This window comes from Rattus norvegicus, chromosome X (assembly GCF_036323735.1).
Source record: "Rattus norvegicus strain BN/NHsdMcwi chromosome X, GRCr8, whole genome shotgun sequence".
Lineage (NCBI taxonomy): Eukaryota > Metazoa > Chordata > Mammalia > Rodentia > Muridae > Rattus > Rattus norvegicus.
Window position 1 is genome coordinate 108,485,503 of NC_086039.1, and position 26,784 is coordinate 108,512,286.

The following is a 26,784-nucleotide window of genomic DNA, read 5'->3' on the forward strand; positions in this document are numbered from 1 at the left end:
AGAAACTTACCTCTGTCATTCAAGATTTTAAGGGGGAGGGGAGTCCCTTGTTAATGAGAATTTGAAATCAAAGCCATGGATTTGAACCCAACACTGTTGCAATATGAAGTGATATACTGCACACCAGGAATCTAAATTAACCTTCGGGCTGAAAATTAAAACTCCTGGAGAGATTCATTAAAATATAAAACAACTTAAGGAGCTCTATAACCATTAAGGGAATTCAATCAATTTTCAAAACTCTTTCCATAAATATTGAAAACTCTAGACCCAAATGGCCTCACTGGTAAATTCTACTAAATTTTCAAAGAACAAAAATAATTACAATGTACACAAAATCTCTGTACATATTTTGCATAATAACATGACTTATTTGAGAAATTAATTCCTACAAGTGAACTTGCTAAATCAAGAGGCTGGTACGCTTTAAATCTTAATGCATCTTGTGAAAGAACCCATCCAAAGTGATTTTTTTTTTTATTAACTTGAGTATTTCTTATATACATTTCGAGTGTTATTCCCTTTCCCGGTTTCCGGGCAAACATCCCCCTCCCCCCTCCCCTTCCTTATGGGTGTTCCCCTCCCAACCCTCCCCCCATTGCCGCCCTCCCCCCCACAGTCTAGTTCACTGGGGGTTCAGTCTTAGCAGGACCCAGGGCTTCCCCTTCCACTGGTGCTCTTACTAGGATATTCATTGCTACCTATGAGGTCAGAGTCCAGGGTCAGTCCATGTATAGTCTTTAGGTAGTGGCTTAGTCCCTGGAAGCTCTGGTTGCTTGGCATTGTTGGACATATGGGGTCTCGAGCCCCTTCAAGCTCTTCCAGTTCTTTCTCTGATTCCTTCAACGGGGGTCCTATTCTCAGTTCAGTGGTTTGCTGCTGGCATTCGCCTCTGTATTTGCTGTATTCTGGCTGTGTCTCTCAGGAGCGATCTACATCCGGCTCCTGTCGGTGTGCACTTCTTTGCTTCATCCATCTTGTCTAATTGGGTGGCTGTATATGTATGGGCCACATGTGGGGCAGGCTCTGAATGGGTGTTCCTTCAGTCTCTGTTTTAATCAAAGCCTCTTGAGGTTTTACTTAACTCCAAGAGTTCTTTTCTAAGTTTGTTGATGTATTCTATCCAGAATGCCTTGCCCTCTCACAGATTAAATCTGAATAAACATCCCAGGCTAAGTCCTATGTTCCCTGTGTGTGTTGCTGACATCTCATAATTTTCCTAACTTTAATAGCACTATTGATCCTTACTCTATGCCAAGCATATAAAGAACAATGAAAGAAAATTATGGCTGGTGGGGATTGGGAAGTATTATTTTCTTTCTTTCTTTTTTTTTTTTTTGATTCTCTTTAGTTTCAAATATTCCTGGAAATTGAATGGATCCTGTGTAACCTGAAAACTGTAATAAAAATATTATTTTGTACACCATGGTTTATGTTAGCCTAGCTTTTCCAATTAGCCATATGTTCAGGTTAATGGCTATACTAAATAACCACAGAAATCATGGTGCCTGCTAAGTGCACAGACTACTCTAAGAGAGCCTGGTCTACTCCATTCCTGCTAGGGGAAGAAGCTCAGGCAGCCCTGCTTTATTCCAGGTAGCTCCGTCTGTTGCTCCTGGTTCATAGTACATGTGGCCAGCAATGAGGGTATGAAGTACAGCTGCTCCATATGCCGCCAGCTTAAGAGAGAACCCAATACAAAAAAATGCTCTAATTAGACATGGGATAGAATGGAATCTCATTCTCAAAAACTGAATGACATGAAAAAATCAAACTATGTAGAAATATAGGAACATATACAGAAATATGGAACCAGATGAAACATAAGCACCAAGTGGAAATTATATAAAAAAAACAACAACAAAAACTTCAAGCAGAGGGAGGAGAGAAGATTGACAGCTGAAGAACATAAAGGGTTCACAAACAAGTCAAAATTAGGAACAAGACAATATACAAAGTCAGAAAAAGGAGAGAAACTTGGAAAAATATAGATCAAAGGAGGACAATAGAATGAAATGCACGTGATACTTGATGTGGCAACCCCCCAAGGATGCCACATGAATACTTCTTAAGTTCCACTTTCCCTGAGTAACAGCATGAGATTTTCCTAAAACTCAGTGTCCCTTTTGGCAGAAGGAACTTTGTGGTAATATTGCATTCTTGTGAGAGTGAAATGAGCAACACACAGAAGACTGTGTCCAATCACAAAGGACTCTTGGGGTTGGTATCAATAATAATATTGAGTGCTTGCAGATAGGATCCCAGGTGGTGTTCTGTATAGCCAGATAGCATTATTTTCTTCTTGAGAACACTAGTAATTATATACTCAAGAAAAAAGTAAAATGATTCCTTTGGAAAGAGTCTACCTTGTCCAGAGGAGATCTTCCAATAAAGTAACTTGAATTTCTGACCTGCACAGATACACAGGCACTGACCTAAGAGGGATGATACATTTCAGGACAGGAAATGAAACACTATGCTTGCCAGATTTCGGTTGACTTAAAACAAAGCAGAGCTATCTGGGGAGAGAAAAGCACAACTGAAGACCTGCCTCCATCAGGGTGGCCTGCAAGTATGTCGGCTTCAGCACCTACATCATTGGTAATTGATGAAGGAGGGCCTAGTCCAATGTGGGATGTGCCGTCTGTCAGGTGGGTCTGCGTTGTATAAAAAAGTAGCTGAACAGGAGCCTGAGAGCCAGTGAGTTAGCAGAGTTCCTCTGGGGTTCTGCTTCAGTTCCTGCTTCCAGGTTCCTGCCTTGAGCTCCTGCAAGCAAGTCTTTTCCTTTCCCAAGTTGCTAGTCCTCTGTGTTTTGCCACAGTGCTACAGAAAGCAAACTATAACAGATAAAATGGCCTCCTTCTTACGGAAAGCAGATAATTTAATATATGCTTTATATGTATGGGATTAAGTTTGGAAGAAAAAAGCCAAAATTGTCTTCCTAAGCTAATGCTATGTATGTACATGCATACATATGTACGTACATATATGCATGCATGATTTTTATGATAAAAAGCAACCATCTTCAGCATTTGACAAAACATGAATAACTAGAAAAAATTTCTTCTGATTTCAACAGTGGTAGATGAATTCAAACATAGTGTTTATTTATAAGGCACAGGAAATCTATAGCTTTTATTGGTAAACTGAGTCAAGTGGACTTATTTGAAATAACAGTCATTTCTTTAAAATGAGTACAACTTACATGAGAGTTCCTGAGAAGCCATGCAGGCAGGAACATATGGTGTTGAAGGGAACATCTTAGTGCTCAAAATCTCAGTGGTGTCCACAGAGTAGATCTTGGAGTAGACCTAAAAATCAGAGCAAAAGTAAAATATAATGCTCCAAAAGTAAAACACCAGGACAAGATTCACTGATGTGGGGTAATAAAAACAGAGACACTGGATCATCAGCGAGGCGGCATACACAAGCTGATATGGGGCCCCAACACATATACAGCAGAGGACGGCCTGGTCTGGCCTCAGTGAGAGAAGATGCACCTAACCCTCAAGAGACTGGAGCCCCAGGGAGTGGGGAGGTCTGGTGGGGTGGGTGGGGTGGACATCCTTGTGAAGACAGGGCAGGGGTTGTGGGGGCATGGGGAGGAGATATGGGATGTGGAACTTGGGGGAAGGGGGGTGCGGACCAGGAGGGGAATAAAATCTGGAATAAAAAAAAAAAAGAATGAAAAAGCAAGAGCTACAAATGAAGCATCTTGAAGAAAAAAAATTAGTAAAAGCCTTTAAAATGCTCCTCGGTACTGCCTGCTATGAGCCTTCTAGTGACATGGGCTGAGAAAGTAAAGAGATGAGAAGCAGCCCTTCTCTGAAAGTTCAGCATAAGAACTCCTGTGAAACTGTTTGAAGCTGGTGAAATTGGTTTTTAAAAATTGTAAACTGCTGGAAATTGTCCTAAGAGTACACAGTGAGCGAAGAAACATTTCTTCAAGAACATCTGCTAAGTCAGTGATCTAACAGTGAGGGTCTACATATGGCACACAAGCCATACATAACTCACTGCCCTTCCTCCCAGGCCCTTGCTTGACTTTGTACAAGTAACACCCAGATAAGAGTGGCTTAGAAGACTGGATGCCCTCTGGCTCTGACTCTCAGTCAAGGGAGACAGGCTTTCCATGAGAAAGCCAGCAGCCAGCATTCTCATCACCTCTGCACGGATGGGAAGGGCAAATTCCTGGCAAGGACAGCCAAAGCTTCTGGAGCTTGTTTCTTTTAGTTGTTCCCATTCATAGGATAGAAACTCCATGCCACAAAGGGTTGAGAATAGTAGGGATGCAGTCACCCCACTCCAATTCCCTTGCCTAAACATCTTTGCAGTTCTAAGTTCCCCCAAGTGAAGATCAATGGCTGTTACCACTGCCCAACACCCAAAGTCCCCTACTTTGCACCAGAGCTAACAGCTGCTCCTGAGAACAGAGAGCTCCCAAACTGTCCCACAAAGAAATGCCTTTATGTAAAACAGAATGTAAAGTAGTTCCAGTTGTAGGATTCCCTTTTATAAGATGAAGATTTGGTGGTGAGCAATTAAAAGGTGACAGGTAGCTTTATGGTAGTAAGAAGCTGTCTCACTCCCCTAGTCTACCAGAGATAATAAGGAAGAATTAAGCACTGATCTAGCTATAGCATGAACAAATCTTGGGACTAGTAAGCTAAATAAAGAAAAAAAAAGACACAGAAGGCAACGTGTTCTACAATTTCAATCATATGAAATCTCCAGAATAGGCAAAGCCATTGACAGAAAGTGTGTTTGTTAGTGGTTGGCAGGAGCTGCAGGATGGAAGGGTTGCGGTTAATGGAGGGTGACCACTAACTGGGACCAGGGTTTCTTTTAGGGGTAATGAAAATGTTCTCAAGTTACGTGCTGGTGATGGTTGTATGTTTTGTGGCTATATTAAAAACCACTGAATTGTACAATTTCAAAGAGTGAATTGCAAGATGTGAATTATATGTCAATTATACTGTTATTAAGAAAACACATTATCATCTCAGGAGAAGAAAAAAAACAGCATTTGACAAAAATGCAATGCCCTTTCATGATAAAAGCACTCAATGAACCAGAATGAGAAGAGAACATCCTCAACTCTTCCTAATGATTTTTAATAACATGAAATAGCAAGGCTATTTATTCTGCCATATGATGTAAATACTCTGCTACCCCAGTTGGTCAATGACTTTTAATTTTCTTACTACGGTAATAAGTGGACAAATCTTTGTGTCATTTCCCTGTATGGTCTAATCTAGGTCTCAATATCATATTTTCAAAGGCCTTCCCTTTAACATCCAAGTGTTCAATCTAATCTTTAAGAGAAAACCACAAATTGTGCCTACATTGAGAGAAATTTCATATGGCAGATGACAAGAACTCAAAAACTACTAACACTCTACTAAGGACATCAAGAAAGGAAAACAGAAAATGGACTGCTAATGAGCGTGCGAAGTGGCATGGCTTCTGTGGAAGATAGGTGGTCAACGTTTTAAATATGACAAAGGTATCTGCCATCTGAGATAGAAATACTTCTGGAAATGTATCCACAAAGAATGCTCTTTATGTCACAGAAGTAGACATATATACCCAGAAGTAGACAACTGTATACTTAGTGATGAAGCATTTGTGTGTTTGGGTCTGTTGTTATTTTGGTTATTTTTTTCTTTTGTTCTTTCAGAGACAGAGTTTGTCTGTATACTCTTGGCTGTCCTGGAGCTCACTCTGTAGACCAGGCTGGCCTTGAACTCAGAGATCCAACTGTCCCTGTCTCCTGAGAATAAAGGTGTGTACTACCACTGCCCATGCTAATTTTTAATGTATAGTTTATGACAGTAAATTTGTAACATGTTCTTGTGCACTTGCAAAATGCCACATAAAATGATATCTAAAGCTAGAGAGGTGGTTAAGCTTGTGAAGATGCTTACCACCAACCCTAAAGGATCCACATAGTAGGGTGAGGCATTTGATAGGAGGACAGAATGTCCACTTATCTCCACACAGGTGCTATGGTGCACACATATACATACAAATAAGTAAATGTAATAAAATGATATCCTCTACATTACTATTTGTATCAGCAAAAAGAAGAAGCTAATATGTCAAATGCCAAGGGAGTGGATATACAAATTATAGTACCTCCAGACCATGGAATACTATGATACTAAAGATCTAAAGATACTAAAGAATCTCTCCATGACACAAAAGCTTTTAAACAAGTAGAGTACTAAAATTACAAGTTGAAAAAGCAAGATACACAATGGTAATATAGACGATATTATCTAGGTCTAAAACAGATGGAAATTTGGAAGCCCTGGGATGGTTCAGTGTCACAAGACTATGCAAGCCTAACAACCTGAGCTCTGTTCCCGGAAACCACTTAAAGGCCAAAAGAGATAACTGACTCAAGAAAAGTTACCCTCTGAACTTTATATGTAAGCCATGACTTGTGTACCAAGCCCATCTCTCTCTTTCTATTTACCTATTTCTCCCCTTCTCTCTCTCTCTCTCTCTCTCTCTCTCTCTCTCTCTCTCTCTCTCACTCTCTCTTTACATATATATATCTCACATGTATACACATATGAATAATAACTACAGTAATCATAATTTCTAAAGGTGGAAGGCTAAGAACAAAGATTTTGTCACTGAAAAAGGTTCTGGGAGGAGGAACACTGTGACGGTGGTTAGCAGCTGGGTATGGAAAACAGAGAGGGGTGCAGTGCACAGGGGCGTAGTACATCTATTTGTAGAATTTATAGTTTTATTTTGAGACCATTAGCCTATATTATTTACGAATTAGAAGGAAGTACATGTTCTTGTAGCCAGTGTGGGAAACATTACTTACACAGTTTCATATTCACCTACGCCTTTAAAATATTTATACACTCTCTTTTCCACCTTTAATTCATGCAATATTTCTTATGATTAATATTTTAGGCAAACAACAGTTATCCAGCTATTACAATTCATTTATTCATTAGTTTAGCCTCTCCCCTTACGGATTTGAAATGCCAGCTTCATACACACGGGTATGTTTCTGTGTCTTAAAATATTTCACTGATTATTAGTTTTTCTTCCTATGCCTGTTATATGGTAGAAACTCAGTTATTATAGCCCTCGAATTATTTATTTTCACATTATATAACATTTTAAACCTATAGGAAGAACACTGACTTACACATTTTGATGTATTTTCCCAAAAGCATCCCATCGTTACAAAACATCAGGGATGGCATTTATTCCTCCATTTGAATTCTAGGTTCTTCACTCCTTTCCTTCTCCCCAAGAACAATCATGGCTCCGCCAGAATTGCATTAGATTTGTAGATTAATTTGGAGGTAAATTTTGTTTTGATATTACTGAGTCTGTGCATACATTGATCCTGTTCATTATTCAGTGCATCTTTTATATGTTTCAATAAAATTGTGGGTTTTTCCATCTAGTGCATGCATATTTTCAAAAGTTTATTCCTAGGTATTTATGATTTTGGTTGAAATTGTTAATGGGCTTTTCCTCAGCTGTATTTCCCAACAACTATTACCTAAACATAGGGAAACTATTGATTTTTTTGTATTATTTATTTTGTAAATGGCTGTATTACTGAAACCTCTTCACTAGCTCTAATTAAATTTCTACTTGATTTATGCCCATATTTTTAAAATCCTGATCATTTATCTCTGATACTGGCATAATTTCAGTGCCTGTCCTTAAATCACATAACCAAAGACAGCTAAGGAAGCAAAAACTATTTAATGTGACTTAGTTTTAAGTTAAATGCTCTTACTCTAAAATAGAAAAGGACTTAGGACATAAAACCTTATTTTCCTTAATTATAAATAGGATTTCTTAACTTGGCACTATTGATATTTTGCGTCTGATTGTATTTTGTTAAGGAAGAATGACCTGTACGACATAGGACATTTAACAAGCTCTACTGGCACATGCTACTCCTCCGTCTATACTCAAAGGGCTTTCTGCTTTACTACACAGTTATTTACACATCCATGTTTACTGCTGCTCTAGTCACAAGTTAGGAAATTGAATTAATATACATACCCAGTGTCTCAGTTAGGGTTTCACTGCTGTGAAGACACACCATGACCATGGCAACTCTTATAAATGACATTTAATTGGGGCTGGATTTCAATTCTGAGGTTTAGCCCATTGTCACAGTGGGAATTGTGGCGGCATGCAGGCAGATATGTTGCTGCAGAAGAAGCCAAGAGTTCTACATCTGGATCACCAGGCAGCAAAAAGAGAGAATTATACTGGGCATGGCTTGAGCATCTGAAGCCTCAAAGCTGGCCCCCGGTGACACACTTCCTCCAACAAGGTCATACTTCCTAATAGTGCTGCTCCCTGTGAGCTTATGGGGGCCATTTTCATTTAAACCAACATCCACCAACTGACACATGGATAAGGAAAATGCAGTATACATAATGGCATATGAGTTAGATACTTACAGAGAAATGGATAGTGCTGAAAAAAATTATACTGAGTGAGGTCATCCAGACCAAAAACTAGAGATGTGAAGTTGGGAAGGGGGCCTGTTGGAAGGGTCCAGGGAGATGTGGAGGGAAGAAATGGTGAGTGGCTATGCTCGAAATATATTGTATATGTCTACAAAATTCTTTTAAATATAATATATAAATATATATTATTTTTAAAAGCCTCTGCATAAAATGAAAAACATGGTCAACCCTCACAGTCCAGGAAATGGTCCTTAGGGGAGGGGATCCTGTTGTTTAGCCAAATTGCCATAGCATCACACTGCCTTCTGAATATTTGTTTATACCCATAGACAAATGTTACTCAACACACACATAGCCTGATGGCTACACAAGGTACTTAGACTAAGTGACAGAGGAATGCTCAGCCCCAAACCAGACAGACAATAAAGCTCATCAGAGAACACTTTAGAAGTAGAGACAGAATAAAAAAAAACCCAAGAGCCAGAAAACTGAGAAAACATTGCTAAATGATATCTTCTATGCAAGACATGGCCATTGCAACCATGAGCTCCCTAGCAGCTGGGGATTCGTGCACTGGATCTACAGAGGAATGGACCCATGAAGTGTCAGGAATGGGTGGAAGAGGCACTCCAGAGACCTTAACCCTTATTGCACAGTTATTCGTCCCTGGTAGGTCCAGGGAGGGGAGGAAGTCACTGTCCACAGTTGTGTGCCCATTGCTAACCTCAGCAGGTTCCAGTTAACAGTTCTAATCCCACACAGATAATCCCCACTAAAGCAAATGGATCACAAAAGCAAACCAAAAGTCATGAGTCTGAAAAGGGGACTGGCAGCTGGGCGGAAGGGTTGGTTATAACAGGAAGGAGATAAGAAAGGCTGGGGAGAAAGTATTCAGAAGGCATTCTTTTTTTTTTCTTTTTTTTTTTTCCGGAGCTGGGGACCGAACCCAGGGCCTTGCGCTTGCTAGGCAAGCACTCTACCACTGAGCTAAATCCCCAACCCCCTTCAGAAGGCATTCTATACATGTATGAAATTGTCAAAGTACTTGTGGGACTTTCCTTCTCAGAGGAGGAGGGGAAGAGGGAATGGGGGAAGGGTGTGTGTGGGGGTGTCTTGGAGGAGATGACTGAGGCAAGGGCTGCGATTGGGATGAATAAGTAAATTAAGGGGGAAAAGGTGCTGCTATTTTCATACAAGCTGTTAATAAATTGTTTCATGTTTAACAAAAGTAATATAGGAAAGCCAAAATCAATTTTTAAAACACCCAAATAGCAAATAAGAAAGGGAGTGGATGGGGAAAAACAGAAATGGAAAGCAGAACAAATGAAAAAGAAAGTGTGGTGGCACACATCTGTGATCCCAGCACTTGGGAGATGGAGGCAGGAGGGTGAAAAGTTCAAGGCCAGGCTCAGCTACATAGTGAATTCAAGGCCAGCCTTGGATACATGAGACTTCCTTTTAAAAAAGAAAGAAAGAAAAGAAAAGGATTCTAAAACAAAACCACTGAGAACAGAATAAAAAGAGTAACTACAAGCCAGGCACGGTAGCACACAGTTTCATCGGAGCACTGAAGCAGAATCATGAATTCCACTTCAGCCTGGCCTACAAACCAAGCCCCTACTTCAAAAGCAAATAATAAAAAATGGAAATGTCAGATTTCAGCCCTAATATAACAATAATTACGGACCATGTTAAGTGATCTGTGTATACCAATCAGAAGAGAGCCTGACAGTGGGATTTAAAAGCCATGAATGACCATGTCTGTAGTGTATAAGAAATTCATTTCGAAAACAATTACATTGGCAGGCTAAGAATAAAAAGATGAAAAGATGTGTCCCATGCTACATTAATCAACAGACGGAAAGATTCAGTGTATTATTATTAGATAAGAAGACTTCAGATTAAATGAAATTACCATAGAAAAATGGAAGGTTACATAATAATTAAGGGTCAATCCTGTAAGGCATCTAGCAGTTCTGTCAATGCACTAAATAATGGCGCTTCAAAACACAAAAGGTAGAAACTGAAAATACAGCAGGAGAAAATGTCCTACATGCAGAATTCAGCGCCTCTCTTTTACTAGCTCATAGAACTGGTCAGAATATTAGCAAAGATACAAAAGAACTCAAAAAAAAAACAACATTAACCACCAATATGCAACTGATGTTTATAAAACAAAACAAAGCAAAAAAAACCTTTGCCCCAGAATGCTATACATTCTTTTCAATTGTCAAGGTAAAAACAATACGCCCACACCCACACCCACTCACCCCCCACACACAGTGTTTTCCAACAGCAATCCAGTCAAACTAGGCATATAGGTCAGGAAACTAGAAAGGAAACCATAAAAGGAGAAAAGAGATTTTATTGGGGAGGAAGAGGTTAGGGGAATAGATCTAACAGGAAAGTAGAAAGGGGGCCTTTGGGAGGAAGAAGTGGACCATCAGGAGGGGGCAGGAGGGCAGGGAAGGACAGGGGAAGAGGAGGATTAACAAGAACAAAGTATGTTTGGAAAATGCTATAATGAAACTCAGTGCTTTGCATGCTAATTTAAAAAAAAACCAATAAAACTTAAAACTAAAAGAAATCAATAACAAAAAGATAACAAAATCTCCCAAACATTTGGAGAGCAAGCATACTTTAAATAATTGGTGGTTCCAATAAGAAATTAAAAATGTGCTGAATTGAATGAAAATTAAAATATACCCTATGAAAATTCAGGGGAAACAAAGCGCCTGGCAGACAAATTTGCAGTGTAAAATGTGGACATTAAAAGACAAGAAAGGCATAATCAACAATATAAGGTTCCAACTCAAGAAATGTCAAAACAAACCCAAGGCAAGCAGAAGAAAACACAGGGCAGAAATCAATGACGTTAAACACAAAAGCCACAGAGGGAAAAATCAGTGCTATAAACTTCTGATTGTTAAAATATATCAATAAAATTTAAAGGGAAAGGGATGAGATTACCTCGGTGGGTATAAGTGCTCCTTATGTTACACAGGCCTAATGACCTGAGTGTACATCCCCAGACACCAAGAAAAAGACAGTTTCGTGGTGTGTCTCTGTAATTCTAGTACTCCTAAGTGAGGTGGCACAGGGAGAATTGAGCAGAAGCTTGCAGGCCAGCTACAACAGCATATGCAGCATTTCGTCAAAACAGGGTGGAAGTAAGGGCATTTGAAGCTGTACCATGACTTCTACACACACAGACACACTGTAGCACACATGGACTGTCACACACCACCATGTGCACACACAGACATCATACACCCACGCACTCACACACTGATGCACGTGGCCCATGTGAGTGTGCACACAAAAGTAAACAAACGAACAAACAAGCAATAAAAAATTAAAAATCCCACTGAACAGCACTTCTGTCTTTTGTAAAATCACATTATGCACTAACATTCAAACTCCTATACAAAAGTATTCATGTAACAATACATTGCTTTTTTTTTTCTGGCTGAAGAAAGACATCCACAGACAAGATATATAGATGAGACATTAGCATTGGAAAAGATATTCAACATCATTAGCCAACAGGGAAATTGCAAATTAAAGCCACAATCTGGTATCATTATCTGCAAGGGAATAAAACTGAAAAAGAAAGATAACACCAAATTATGGTGGCAATGCAGAGACTGGATCATACACATATTGTTGGTGAGTATGCAAAATGGCACGGTCCACCTGGAAGAAGTTTGGCAGTTTCTTTTAAAACTGAATATGCAACTACCATGTGAGCGAACAATTACATTGCTGGGCATTTGTCCCACAGAAAGGAAGAGTTATGTTTGAAAAATGTACGAAAGCATTTATAGAGGCTTTATTTGGAATAGTAAAGGGGTGATTTTATCATTTGAATGCCCCCCAAATTTACATAGTAGAATATTAGTACCTGATACAAACCAAATGGTGGCCCCTTCAATATGCCATTAGATCTGTCCTTATGAGTGGTTTAATGCTATTTTTTTCCTAAGGGTCCATTACGACAAGATGAGCTTGACACTCTTATGCCTGTCTCATATCTAGTATTGTGACTTTTGCTCTGGGATATCACAACATGAAAGTCTTTGTCAGATACAGGGCCCCAGATTTCTCCGTTTTCATAATTGAAGGAAATTTATCCATTATAAACTACCCAGTCTCAAATACTGTTTAACAATGAGCAAATAGTTAAAAGTGCAATCATAGCAGCAAAAAAACAAACAATCAAATAAACAAAAAAACAAAGACTTGATGTACACAACAATCAGGGAATTGTTATAGTAAGTTTTAAAAAAGTCACTCCCTAAGAATCCTATACTATGTAGTTTAATGCATATTAATTTTGTATACTGCCAAAGATTAAAAACCATAACCATTTTAAAATAACAACCATTAACCTAGAATAGGTTGGTAATTATTAGGCTTAGTGAGTTGGGGTAGGAAAAAAAAAGTGAACACCTCTATATAAAGGCAAACTGAGGATATCTTTGTAGTAAGAGAGGTAGATGGTTACAAAATGGTATCTCATACATGTATATAAGATGTCAGTACTAAAGTATTCTGGCAAGAATATACTACAGTGTTTAATGAGTAGAAGCAGGGTATGTTGACATAAACCTGTAATCCCAGCATTCAGGAGGCAACCTAGCTTATAAAATGTTAATTTTGGCAGATAATAGGTCTTACATGAAGTTTATTCTTAAAAGGCAAGTTTTAGTTTTAGAAAGAAAATCGCAGATCACAAGAAGCATCCCTTTAATAGATTTCCTGTGTCTAATATTTCATGACCTATGACAAAGTGCTTCTGCATTTACAGTATCCCTTAAAAAGGTGACTTTACTATAGTAGGATCAAGGAGAACTGCAGGGAGCATACCCCAGCTTCCATCCAGCATCAGGTAACTACTGAGCAATCCAAATCCAACCACAATTGCCTAGAAGACTCTAAATGAGGCTCTCCCCAAAATGTATTCAGGCAGAGAGGCTCATGCCTTCAAAAAGGCTGAGGCAGAAGAATTAGCATGAGTCCCAGGCCATCTAGAGACACAACATGAGATGCTGCCTCAAAAAAAATGTCATTAATTCTGAAATTCAAGAGGGAAGATGTGTACAAACAAGGTCATTATAAAGATGCTAAGGCTTTCTCTTTAGAGAGAAGCTGGAGTAGGCAGCTTCACTTCAGCATGATCTATGCCTGAAAGTCAGAAAACTTCTTCAGCTCACAATAAATCCAGGGGGTGCACGGCACAGAATTCAAAGTGCCCCGTGTCTTCTATGTGAGAGAATGTCAGTTTCTAACACTATCTTGAGAGTGAGAGGCATAATTCCAAATGTCTCTCTGTTCACACTCTAACCTTACATCTGCTTTCTAAAGACGAACTGGCCATTGCCATGAAAAGAACCACAAGCTGTTTTGCTCTCACCCGAAGAAAATGCAGTTTCTACCTAGGTAGGACGTGATACTGCTCATGGCCCAATCCTGCTGTCTACACAGCTGAGTACAGGATGGTACAAAATGGCTGGGACAGGATCTCAAAATGGGAACCAGCTGGAGAGAAAGGAAAGTCACCCTGTAGGTGAAGTGAGGAATGTCCTCACTGCAGAGCTGAAAGGGAACCTACCTGGAGGGCATAGCAGCTCCTCCTTAACTAAAGCTGCTTGTGACTCCAGACCCTAAAAGGAGTAAGAGTGACTGGAAAAAACTGTAGGCCTCGATGACACTGCAGAGTGAATATTCTGGATGGAAACCAAAATGGAACCACTTCCTCTTGATTGAGATACTCAGAAAGAGACAGAGAGAGACAGACAGACAGACACAGAGACACAGAAAGAAACAAACATTCAGGGTCCAGGCAATTTGCCCATGCTATCACTGAACAGCGAGGTTTTCACTTCCTAAATTACATATATTTAAAGGCCCCAAAGAATGATTGATACAAAGTAAAATCACAGATCATACAAGTCAATGATCTTTAGGACATAAAATGAGAGAATTTTCTTCCAATGAAATAGAGACAACACAGGAATCAGAAGAAAGCATGAAAATGTGTTGATTACGTCCAAAGAGCCCAAGTAGGAGAGCATCCACAGAACGAATGAATGTGAAAAAGCATGGAAGGCATTCAAGAAATGGATGTTAGCACTAAAGGAAAAAATGTTTGCTCAAGAGATCTAGCCTAGCATTGTACAACACCCTAGGCTGGATCCCCAGCACTAAAAGCATTTCAAAACATAGAGTTAAATAATAACTACACATAACTGAAGAGAATATGAAGTCACTGACCAGTAAAAGACTGTCAGAATACAAGGTGATTGGAAATGAGAGAGAAACAAAAAGATATGGAAAAGGACTACACAGACATATTCAGGGATCACATGGGAAATATAGAAGGAATAAAACAGAATGGTTAAGACAATATTCATGGTATTAATAAACGTGTTAAGTAGAACTAAAGAAAGTGATTCTTCAGTTTCAAAAGGCAACTAATTACAAGCAAGCAACTTTCAACCAACACACACACACATATACACATCCACACCCACTCACACACACATACACACACACACATCCACACACTCACACACACATCCACACACACATCCACACACTCACACACACATACACACACACACATCCACACACTCACACACACATACTCATACATGATATCCTGAAATGCTAGAAAATTAAGTAAACTCTGAAACTTAATAGAAAGAAAAATGACTAATAGGCGACAATAACCAGATTGACAAGAGGTGCTTCATTATCACGAATAAATGTTGAAAGACAATACACAAAGCATCTTCAAGTGCTAGGGGAAGATCACTGTGCATTTATAATCTTAGTTAAGTAAGAGTGGGGTGTGCCTAAAAATCTGCTTTTATACAATAGCTATAAAAGGCAGTTTTAAGCAATCAGGTTTAAAAATACTCCACTAAAACTAAGAGTCCCATTATTTTATATGCTACTGACGAAGGACAAAAGAAAGAAAGAAAAAAGACGCCAACCTGTCATACTTTAGTTAGTTAACTTTTTCACTTTTTCAAAAAGCTCTTTTCATTGATTTTTATCAACCACATAGTGACTAAACAAAGTCAGGCATGGAAGCACATGTCTGTAATCCCAGAAATCTGGTGTTAGAGGCAGGATGATCACAAGTTCAAAGCCACCCTGGTCCAAAGAGCAGAAGAAAGAGGAGGAGGGAGAGAGTAAGGGAAGTGGTGGGGGAAGGGAAAGTGAAGACAGGAGAAGAAAGAAATTGAGGGAAAAAAGTAAAACCAAAAAGCATATGAAACCACATATATAATCTAACTTTCATCTCAAATCTCCTGGTACTGTCACTACAGCACTTTTGAAAATATTCATTTATTTATATGCTCCCTTTTCATTTTCCTTCTCCCTCTCTTTATGTCCCTCTCCCTTTCTGCCTTTCCCTCTCTCCTCTCTTCTTCTCTCACTTCTCATCACATTTTGAAATAAGATGTCACTATGTAGTCCAGGCTGGCTTTGAACTTAAAATCCTCCTCTTCTTGTCTCCATAATGTTGGAATTGAAAATGTCTACCACCATGCCTGACTGAAGCACTCTTTCTCCTCCTCCTCCCTTATAAAACATCCCATGTTTTTATTATACACAGCTGTTACTAAAAGCAAAGTTTATATCAAACATTTTAGACAGATTTTAAAAAGTCCTTGGCTATAAAAGCCATTTAAGCATGTGCGCATGCACACAGACACACGCACTCATAGTGTTTTCCATCATAATAATTATACATGTACCTAAGTATGCTGTTTAAATTATTTTACATTTTCCTAAAAGGAAAGACAATTATCAAAACAAAAAAATGGGGGGAGTGAACAAAACAGACATTACTTTTAAAATATTACAAAATTATTCTTTAATCAAGAGAATGGATTTACTTTGCTCAAATATCAAAGCTAGGATTTCAGTGTTAGGTTCCCGTTGCTGTTATTCTTTCATTTTACATAACAATTTAAAAATAAATATTCTTACCAGTGAGGTCAGACCATTGCTCTGAATAAGCTGAGCAGAAAAACACAGATGATCATCTAGTCATCAAAACTGGGGCAAAACTCTACCTTGTTGCCCACTTAAAACCAAAGCTCCCATGTAGAATGAAATATTAATCAAACTCCCGCCCCCCCCCAAATATCAAGCAACTTACATGCATTTTGACTTCTCAAAGAGTTTCTTCAGCATGAAGCACTCTCTCTGCCTGCCTGCCTGCCTGCCTGCCTGCCTGCCTGCCTGCCTTCTTTCTTTCCTTCCTTCCTTCCTTCTTTCCTTCCTTCCTTCCTTCCTTCCTTCCTTCCTTCCTTCCTTCCTTTTTAAAAAAAGGTCTGGAAACCACTTTGCTATATACACTTTAACCAACTGCGCAAACATAAACTAGCATTCCTTTGGCTCCCATTTTATGATACTGATAATTAATCTGTTCAACATATGCTCCACTGCCCACAACTGCTGCTTGCTAGGAGTCAATAAGCCATCCCCAGCATCTCAGAGCTTTTCACCCCAGCTGCCTACCATGCAAACGTTGATCCTAGAGATTTTCACGTTGCTTGTGTGCACAAGGAGGATTAGGATATCAAGACTACCACCTGGACAGCACACAGTCTCAACTCGTTTTCATTTCTGAGGTTAAAATATGAAGCAGTACATATTCCTTAAAATTGAGTATTACTATCATGGGTTTTAGAGGGAGACAATAGCAAAAAAGGACCATGTTGAACGAGCTAATCACTGGATGCTTATTTTAAAGTTATCTATACTTGCTATGACTTGTAAACTGTGATCTCCATTTGGTGATTCCATGTGGAATAAATCAGTCTCAGAGAAGGAGGTACAATGAGGAGAGTAAGAGCGCTTGATACTGTATTTAATTTTATATCCCCAAATGTATTTCTCTCCTGGGGCTCAAGTGCTATGCTGCTATAAATTATATTAGATTTTTATAGCATGTAATTATATGCTTTTATATTTATAGATTCCCATTTACCGTCATGAAATATAGCTATCTATGATAAAATTACAAAAGCTGATAGAACTCAGCATTGTTAATCGCAATGTTGATCTTGTAGCAGAATTTTGACATATTTTTGACAAGGTCTCACTGTGCAGCCCTGGCTGCCCTGGGACTTAATGATGTACTCCCAGGCTGCCCTTGAATTCATGGCAATCCTTCTATCTCAGCCTCCAGAGTGCTGGGATCTAGGGTATGAACCACTGTGACTGACTCTTGGAGTACAAATGAACACTTTCAGATTTATGGGCTGTCATTAGTACCTGCAGTGCACACTGCAAAGGAAAAGACAGTGCTTGAGTAGCCATAAAAAGATGGCCTTGCACCACACACTGTCTATTCTTTTGCAAGTAAGAGAAACGTGATTTTATTAAATTATAGCATTTGCCTTTAAGTTGTTTCTAATTGAGAAACTTGGGCTATAAAATCTTCTTCAAATCATTACTTTGGGGGTTGAAAATTGACTTTTGTCACTAAAAAAATATGAATCAAAGATTATTTCCCTTCCATCTAATGTAGACCTTAGTGCTTTTTCTGAGAGTGACTTTACCCAGCTAGTTTCTAATAAGGCTATTTTTCAGAGCTACCATCATTATTAGGATTTGTCCATTCTCTCTAGAATTCCATTGCTTTTTTGCTTCATTTATGTTTGTAAAAACTAACCATTGAGGACCTACATTGGAACTTGTGCCTATTACACTCCTGGCAACAATTTTTCTCTTTCATCAATGTGAAGGATCTGTTTCTTGCTAAATTACATTAAATCATATTTTGTCTGAACTCAGTGCTGCCTTGCTATTTGTTTGTTTGTTTGTTTTTTGGTTGATATTTGTCTAGTACATCTTCTGGCTCATCACTTTTAGGTGTCACTTTAAGATCTTGTAAAAATCATAGTTAATGCTTTTCAAAGTATTTAGACTGTAGTTGGGGATTGTGCTGGTTAAAGAAAGAAACAGTGGGACATTCTCCTCTAAGATCCAGACTTCACTAGCCCTACTCAGTTGGCTAGGTTTCCAGTAACAGGCCTGATTTCCATAGGAAGGAGGAAAGATGTAATTACATTGTCTGATTATTTTTAGTTATAAAAATATTAAAATACATCATGACTATCTCTCAATGAGTGAATATAACTGCTTTACATTTAATGGGACTGACACAAGTGTGCTTTTTCTTCAATATTACTTTCTGCATATTTGGCTTGGTAGGATTTTTCTTTACTTGATTACTTTGTCCAAGTTTAGAAGTTAGATATTCTAATTATATTACTTAATTTAGGCTCTCCTAAATGCCTTTAACGGGAAATAGTTCCCTTTATGGTTTTCTAGCAAAGCCTGAAGACAATCCAAAGGTCCTACCACATTTTGATAAACAGGACAATGGTTCACACTTTGATGTCCCTGTACAGGTCAGTATTTTCTTTAAAAGGGAAAAACAGGCCTGTGCTCTTTATCTCTGGCTATCAGTGGGAAAACCTGTCTGTCTCCTTGAGTTACCTTTTCCATGCTGCTTGTTTCTCCCCTTTCTGTGTCCACCCGGCCTGGCGACTTTAAGTAAATCGCAGCTTTGCCTGTTGAGCCCAGTTTACAATTCTATCTCGGATGACTCAACAGAAGTACACACATTTAAAGAAAAATAGTTAATGGTAAACGCCTTCGGCAGAAACAAACTACGCCTGGAGAACTCATCACAGCTCACTTTGAGGGCTGTTGGAAGCAGGCAGATGTGCTCAGCCTGGCTATACAAATCTAAATAAGGCTTCTTAAATTAGCTAAATTACTGGAGGGAAATGAAACAGCTCACTGAGTGCAAATACCTGGCAGACTGTGCTGGACCCAAATGCATGGGTGCATCGCTTTCCTTGTTTCTAAATTTTGCTGGTTCCACTAGGTGAGAAATCAAAAATTTTTTTAAATAAATTCACTAAAGGCTCTGCATAAAATTACCTTATCTAATTCAATTTAATTCGAAGTGCTATGTGAAAGCTTTCCAAAGACTAATACCGGGTTATCCTGATGTTGTCAGTGAAGGATCAGCAAATCCAGGGTAATTATAGAACACTTTCAGCTGGGCAAGAAATTGAACATAAATTGAATTTCAATTACAAAAATCATACCACACATTTATCTTATTTATCAGCATGCAAATTAACTACACTGTCCCTCCCTGACTGTCATTTATTGACCTTAGGAACATTTTAGGTACTAGGACCCAGATCTAGGATCAATAAATGACAGTAGGACACTTCAGAAAACAACAGTGTGTCACTCAAACTCCTATAAACAGAGACTAATTATAAAGGGGAAAATGTACTGAGTCTAAAATCCTTGGTGTTAATAACTCATAGAAGGGAATTCTGATCACAATTCTGTAGCTGGAGAAACTCAGACACTGTAACACCACACATGTTTCCCAAAGAGAAGCATCTATTAAGTAAAGAAATGGACATAATAATTGTATTTTGATAATAACTTGAGCACACAACATTAGGAAGATGAATGTACGCCTCAAATGGAGGAAGGATGAATTCAAGCCTGGGTGCCTATTAGGAGTCATTTTGGCACCAATGTGTAGAGGCTTTTGTCTCTCCAGGTATAAACATTTTGTTCTGGATTATTTGTACCATTATTTCCCCACATTTCTTTGACGATAACTGTCGAGAGGTAACCACCATAGAAACTCGGTCATATAATTTATTAAAAATTGTTCCCACCTTCTTAGAAGCAAATAAGCTATTTTCCTTGGAGATAGCATTTTCTCTAAAATGCCTAGTTACTTGACAACCTTCGAGTTCCATGAATACACTTTTCCTCCTCGGGAACATCATGATGAAAGGGTCTGGCCAGAAAATGCACAAAATGTGACTATCAAGTAATAAAGCCGTTTCTATGAATAGCCACGTCTGATGCGGTGTATGATTCTTTAGCATACCATTCATTAGAAAGGCGGGAAGGCAAAAGAGCACAAATTTGCAGAAGAAAGCTCTGATTCTACTAAGATATAAAGCCTTATAGAAAAAGCACTGAGGACGAAAGTTGGCAAACCTAATTCTCAAAGCATACTGAAAAGTTTATTTACTACTAATGGCCTGAATGACAACTCTGAATATTCTGGCTACTGAGAGTTTATTTTAAACCTGTCACTGGTAAGCAACAGCTGGGAACAGTGGGATTTGTACACACATATTGAAGGAAATGGGGAAGAATCACATGTATGAAGTTGTAATTTTACTCCCTATCAAAGTAAAATACAGGGCTTCTGAAAATAGGGTGTGAGTTCTAAGTTCATGTTAAATATCTTAGGGGGCAGCACATTCTTATGATCTCTTGCTTGCAAAGAAACCCAAAAACTCCAAAGACCAAGACATAAAAGCAGGACTATTTAGGAGGTAAGAGGGAGCTTGGAGGAGGGGTGTAGGAGAAGAGTGGGTAAAGGGCATGTGTGATTTGAACAAATTATAGTAGGATGGTCATGGAAAATGTCACCACGAAACATAATTTGTATGCTACCTAAAATAATAATAATAATAATAATAATAATAATAATAATAATAATAATTTTAAACCTCAAAGAACAAGTCTTCAAAAATTACAAGTGTGATGCCGCTTCTGAGTATGTGTAAGGTCCACCTGCACACTGAAAACAAAGAGGGACGAAATGTACAATATTGGAAAAGCTTGTAAATTGCTAGGCAGCAAATCTCCCCCGACTCTGTGTGTGTGTGTGTGTGTGTGTGTGTGTGTGTGTGTGTGTGTGAGAGAGAGAGAGAGAGAGAGAGAGAGAGAGAGAGAGAGAGAGAGAGAGTAGCAGTTAGAATATTAGAAAAGGAAAGAGCAAGGTAGTACTTAGCAAGGAAAGGTGGGCAAAAGTCAAGAGAGGGATATCTTAGAGGAGGGGAACTCAAGAGAGACTTTGCAGAGCAGGAAGACCCAGGGGTGCCCTGCAAAGGTATAAAAGGATTGAAGATAGTGTTTAGAGCATATGAAAAGGGAGAGGAGGAACTAAGAAAAGAGGTTGGGGGAGGGGAAGAGAGTAAAATATTGAACAAAACTGGTAAATAAATCAAATTGTAAAACACAGTAAAGCGAGAGCGCTTCAAAGATGTCTACATTTAGAAAATTGGTCCCAAAAGTTTGGAGACATAGGAAAAGTAAAAAAAAAAAAAGAATGAAATAAAGATAGAGAATAGGTGAATAAGAACAGACCAGGGAGGAAGGAAAGGAAAGAAAAAGATAAAAATGGAAAAGTATGTGGCATTTAAATATGTTAAAAATAACATCTTATATCTTACAAAAATAAAGAGATCAGGTTAATAGAATTTCTTAAAGTAAAAATAAAAGTACATAGATGCTTTGCCTGCCTCTATGTCTGTGTACCACTTGTGTGCCTGGGCCCTATGGAGGCAAGAAGAGGGTATCTGATCCCCTGGAACTGGAGTTACAGAGAGTTGTGAGCTATGGTATGGGTGCTGCGACTTGAACCCAGGTTCTCTGCAAGAGCAGACAGCGTTCTTAACTCCTGAGGCTCCTCTCTAGATACCACCATCATTAAAAAAAATACAGAGTTTTATGTACTCAAGGCTACTCTTCCACTAGATAGCCAAGAACAAAGTTGAAGTTCTGATTCTTGCACCTAATACCTCCCAAGTGCTGAGGTAACAAGCATGTGCCTCCACATGCATTTTTTTTTAATTTATTTACTGGATGTGTATCGTCTGGCTGTGTACCACATGCAGGCAGTTCTCATGGAGTCCAAAAGAGGGTGTCCAATACTCTGGAATTAGAATTAGAGAAGGCTGTGCACAATCCTGTGATCCTGTGGGCGCTACATATAGAACCAGAATCCTCTGGAAGAGCAGCCAGGTCTCTTATCCACTAAGCCATCTCTCCAGCCATCTATATCTACACACACACACACACACACACACACACACACACACACACACACACACACACATTTTTACTTTTATCAGCCATCAAAAATAGGAAATTAAAATAAGCTTGAGGCTTGTTTGTAATGTTAATTGTAAAAAGAGAAAGGTTAGAGTTGGAGGGTGATGGTTTTGATCAAAATACAGTGCACAAAATTCTCAAAGAATAAAATTAAACAAAAAAAATACATTTTGGGACTGGAGAGATAGCTTGGCAGTTAAGGCAAAAGTTTGATCTTAAAGATGACCTAGGTTTGAATACCAACACCCACGTCAGAAAGATCACTGTAACCTCAGCTTCAGGTATCTGAGGCCTTTGGCCTCCTTGAAAACATGTGAGCCCTTGGTATCAATCAAATACAAAAAAAAAGCACCTAAAGAAAATATATAGCCAAACTTTAGCATCTACAGTGAGTGTACTTGGGTGGTGGAACATCGCTGACTATTTTTGCTGTTTGAAGTATCTCATAATTTTCATAAGAGGGATTACTTAATGTTCTAGAATATAGAGGGACAAAAAATTTGATAGTGTGTGTGGTCTGAAGAGGAAGGTGTGCTCTAAGATCAATTAAAGCCTTTCTTGTAGTCAACTTAATTGGCTACTTGGTAAAAAAATTAAATTAAAAATTAAGAGACATAAAATCTTCAAAGAAGATATTCCCAAAGAAAGCTAATCAGTGTGAGTGTTATTATGGCACTTGAGTCTCCTTGAGTCTTCTATGATTCATATTATTTTAAAAATCATTTTGAAAATGTCTATTTGGTTCTTTAAAATGCACGCAACCTAACTCTTCCATAAAACAGATACTATAGCTAACTGCTGCTGCACAATAAACTAGCTGGCTACATTCAAACGTAAAAGGGGAGCAGACACTCTCATGCAAGTCCAGACCTCGGGCCTTCCCTGTCGACTTCTTAAAGTTCAACAGAATGGAAGGCTCAAGTTGTATAAATGATTTTAAGTAATCAAGATTTTAGACTGTTAGTTTGTAACACAGAAAACTGGAAATTCGGTTGTTGGCTTAGTTAGGCTAAATAGGATAAAACCAAGTCCCTAATTAGAATATTGTTAGGTTATTCAGTCAAAATTTAAAGAATATTAAACACACTAAAAAAATTCCCCATGACAATATTAAACAAACAAGTAAACACCAAACTTGTAAACAAGGCTTAAAATCCTGTATAAAATCTGGAGTTATAGGGATATATGTGGAGAATAAGTATGATTATTATGATACAGGGATAGGAGAAATTTTCATCTTTAATTTCTTTGAATGCTGGTATAATTAGCTATTTAGCCAGTACTTTAAAGTGGTTACATATATTCTAAAAGACTGTCTAAGTGATATCCTATTTCTATAGCTAGAAACCCATAGAAACCTTCAGGTGTATTTTGCCCAATCTTTTACAACCTTAAAATTTCATGACTTTAGAACAGAATTAGAAGTCAAATTCAGCTACCAGGGCTCAGGCTAGGCAAGTAGGGGAAGCACTATGCACTTCTCTTCCTTCTAGATCTGATCTACTATTAAAGCAGGCTGGACAATAGTATTGGATTTAAGTGAGTCAAGGGAGTCCTATTCTCTGAGAATCACTCACTGACATCAGGAATCTAGGCAAGTCACTGAGTGTCTCAAGTCACGATGTTTCGCAACCTCGAAGTTTCTGTCTGCAAGTCCCTGGGAGGTAGGTTCATCTCGAGTCTGGGAGCCACCGTTTTCTATATCGTCTACCTTCCGGAAAACAACACTAGGCCCCAGACTCCATCTTGTAGAGGCAAACCAAATCTCGAAGGGTCCATTATTATCCCTAAAATAAACAGCACTTACTTTTCCAAGTGGGAAGGGGGACTAAACACCTTTACATCTGCCACTGTGCTGCAAACACATAGAACCAATTTCCAGAGTATTCCAGAACAATCTGTGGTTTTGATAAATTCAGTTAAGGGATACGAAAGTCTGAAACACAGTTGTGTAAGGCCAGTGTTTTTCACAATTAAAGACGATTTATTAATAGATCATGATCTATATCTAAAAAAATATAAAGTGTTAGATTGTACTTGCACATATTACTGATTTTATAAACATTTCAATCATATCGTCTATTGTGTATTACAGGTACAGTATAAAGTTGTTCTTTTTTAAATGGAAGTGGCTTGCTACTTAGGCCTTGAACTTGTGATCCTCCTGCTTCAGTCTAGTGCTTTCCGAAGTACAGACATAATCCCTTACACCCAGTTCTTAAAACATATTTCCTTCTATGACTCAGGGTCAAAAGATTCCCAAAACAGTGGCTGAATATTACAAATGTAGAATTAATGAAGAAAGGGGCACAACAAAGACCAAACAAGGAAACCAACTGATATATACATCCATATATGTATGTATGTATAAAACGCGCTGTAGAACTATCTAGGGACTTAACAAAACGGAAGTCTTTTCAACTGTGATCACCCACAGTAACAAGGGGAATGATGGTATTGCTTATTTGGCTAAAAAGTCAATAATTTAGATACTCCCATATTTTTGTTTATCTTACATCATAACAAGCAGAATAATAAATTACTAAAACTTCATTATCACTTCCTCTTTGCCATATGCGGTGAACTTATGCAAGCATAGTAGCCCAGACAAGGGCAATAGTTCAGTACCTTCGAAATCGAATTCCACTCCCTGGGAAACAAAAAATATTCATAACACCATCCTATGTCTCCTAGCTTACAGTTGGAATCATATATCCAATTCATTTTAGACCATTTTTCCTACCTTTCTCCTTTACAACCACAAATCAAGCAATTCGTGGCAACTCCTCTAACATGAAGATACTTACTTCCCTTATCAGCGACTAAGGGTTCAAACACCTAGGCTTCCCTTCTCCAGAGCAGGCGAAGCTGGGCACTTTGCCCGGAGACTTTCCCAGGACTTAGGAGGCACTGTGGCTCCAACAGTGCTCTGCATGAGCATCTTACCAGCTGATCCCTCTGCTTTCTCCCGGGCTCCCAGACAGACCTGCTCCCCTACCCCCATTCACAGCCCCACCCCTGGGCTCCGGGACAGACCCGATTCCCCACCCCACCCCCCTGGGCTCCTGGACCGACCAGCTTTCTCCCGGGCTCCCGGACGGACCCGCTTCCCCCCATCCCCACTTTCTCCCGGGTTCCCGGACGGACCCGCTCCCCGCACCCCCACCCCGGGCTTCCGGACGGACCCGCTTTCTCCTGGATCCCCGGACAGACCGCTTTCTCCTGGATCCCCAGACGGACCCGCTTTCTCCTGGACCCCTGGACGGAACCCCGGACGGATCCGTTTTCCTCCGGGGCTCCCGGACAGACCTGCTTTCCTCCCGGGCTCCCGGACAGACCCGCTCCCCCCCTCCCTCCGGGCTCCCGGACCGACCCGCTTTCTCCTGGACCTCCGGACGGACCCGCTTTCCTCCGGGGCTCCTGGATAGACCCGCTCCCCCCCTCCCTCCGGGCTCCCGGACGGACCCGCTTTCTCCTGGACCTCCGGACGGACCCGGTCTCCTCCCGGGCTCCCGGACGGACCCGCTTTCTTCCTGGGCTCCCGGACGGACGGACCCTCTCTCCCCGCCCGGGGGTTCTTGGACGAACCCACTCCCCCCCCCCCGGCGGGCTCATGGACCGACCCGCTCCCCCCCCCATCCCGGGCTCCGGGACGGACTTACTTTCTCTCGGACTCACGGACGGACCTCCGGACGGACCCGCTTTCCTCTCGGGCTCCCGGACGGACCCCCGGACAGACCCACTTTCCTCTTGGGCTCCCGGACGAACCCGCTTTCCTCCCGGGCTCCCGGACGGATCCCCGAATGGACCCGCTTTCCTCCCGGGCTCCCGGACGGACCGGCTTTCCTCCCGGGCTCCCGAACGGACCCGCTCCCTCCCCTACCCTCCCCGGGCTCCAGGACTGACCTGCTTTCTCTCCGACCCCCAGAAGGACCCCCGGACGGACCCCCGGATGGACCTGCTTTCCTCCCGGGCTCCCAGACTGACCCGCTTTCTCCCGGACTCCCGGACGGACCCCCGGACGGACCTGCTTTCCTCCCGGGCTCCCGGACGGACCCCCGGACGGACCTGCTTTCCTCCTGGGCTCCCGGACTGACCCGCTTTCCCTCGGACTCCCGGACTGACCCCCGGACGGATCTGCTTTCCTCCCGGGCTCCCGGACGGACCCCCGAACGGACCTGCTTTCCTCCTGGGCTCCCGGACTGACCCGCTTTCCCTCGGACTCCCGGACTGACCCCCGGACGGATCTGCTTTCCTCCCGGGCTCCCGGACAGACCTGCTTTCCCCCGGCACCCCGGGCTCTCGGACAGACCCGCTTTCGCTCCGG

General features: G+C 40.3%; 1 protein-coding gene across 4 annotated transcripts in view; it reads right to left on the bottom strand.

The window, feature by feature from the left end:
• Window positions 1-26,784, bottom strand: part of Nup62cl (nucleoporin 62 C-terminal like) — a 56,483-nt gene that overhangs the window by 28,460 nt on the left and 1,239 nt on the right. For 3 of the 4 annotated variants that reach the window (XM_006234255.5, XM_006234254.5, NM_001427605.1), the window contains exon 2: window positions 3,206-3,311. In XM_006234255.5, the coding sequence (XP_006234317.1) occupies window positions 3,206-3,260 (55 nt within the window). In that variant the 5' untranslated portion in view covers window positions 3,261-3,311. Of the gene's footprint in view, window positions 1-3,205; window positions 3,312-25,922; window positions 26,032-26,784 lie in introns of those variants that run through there. The other variant, XM_039100269.2, reaches the window with a different exon arrangement.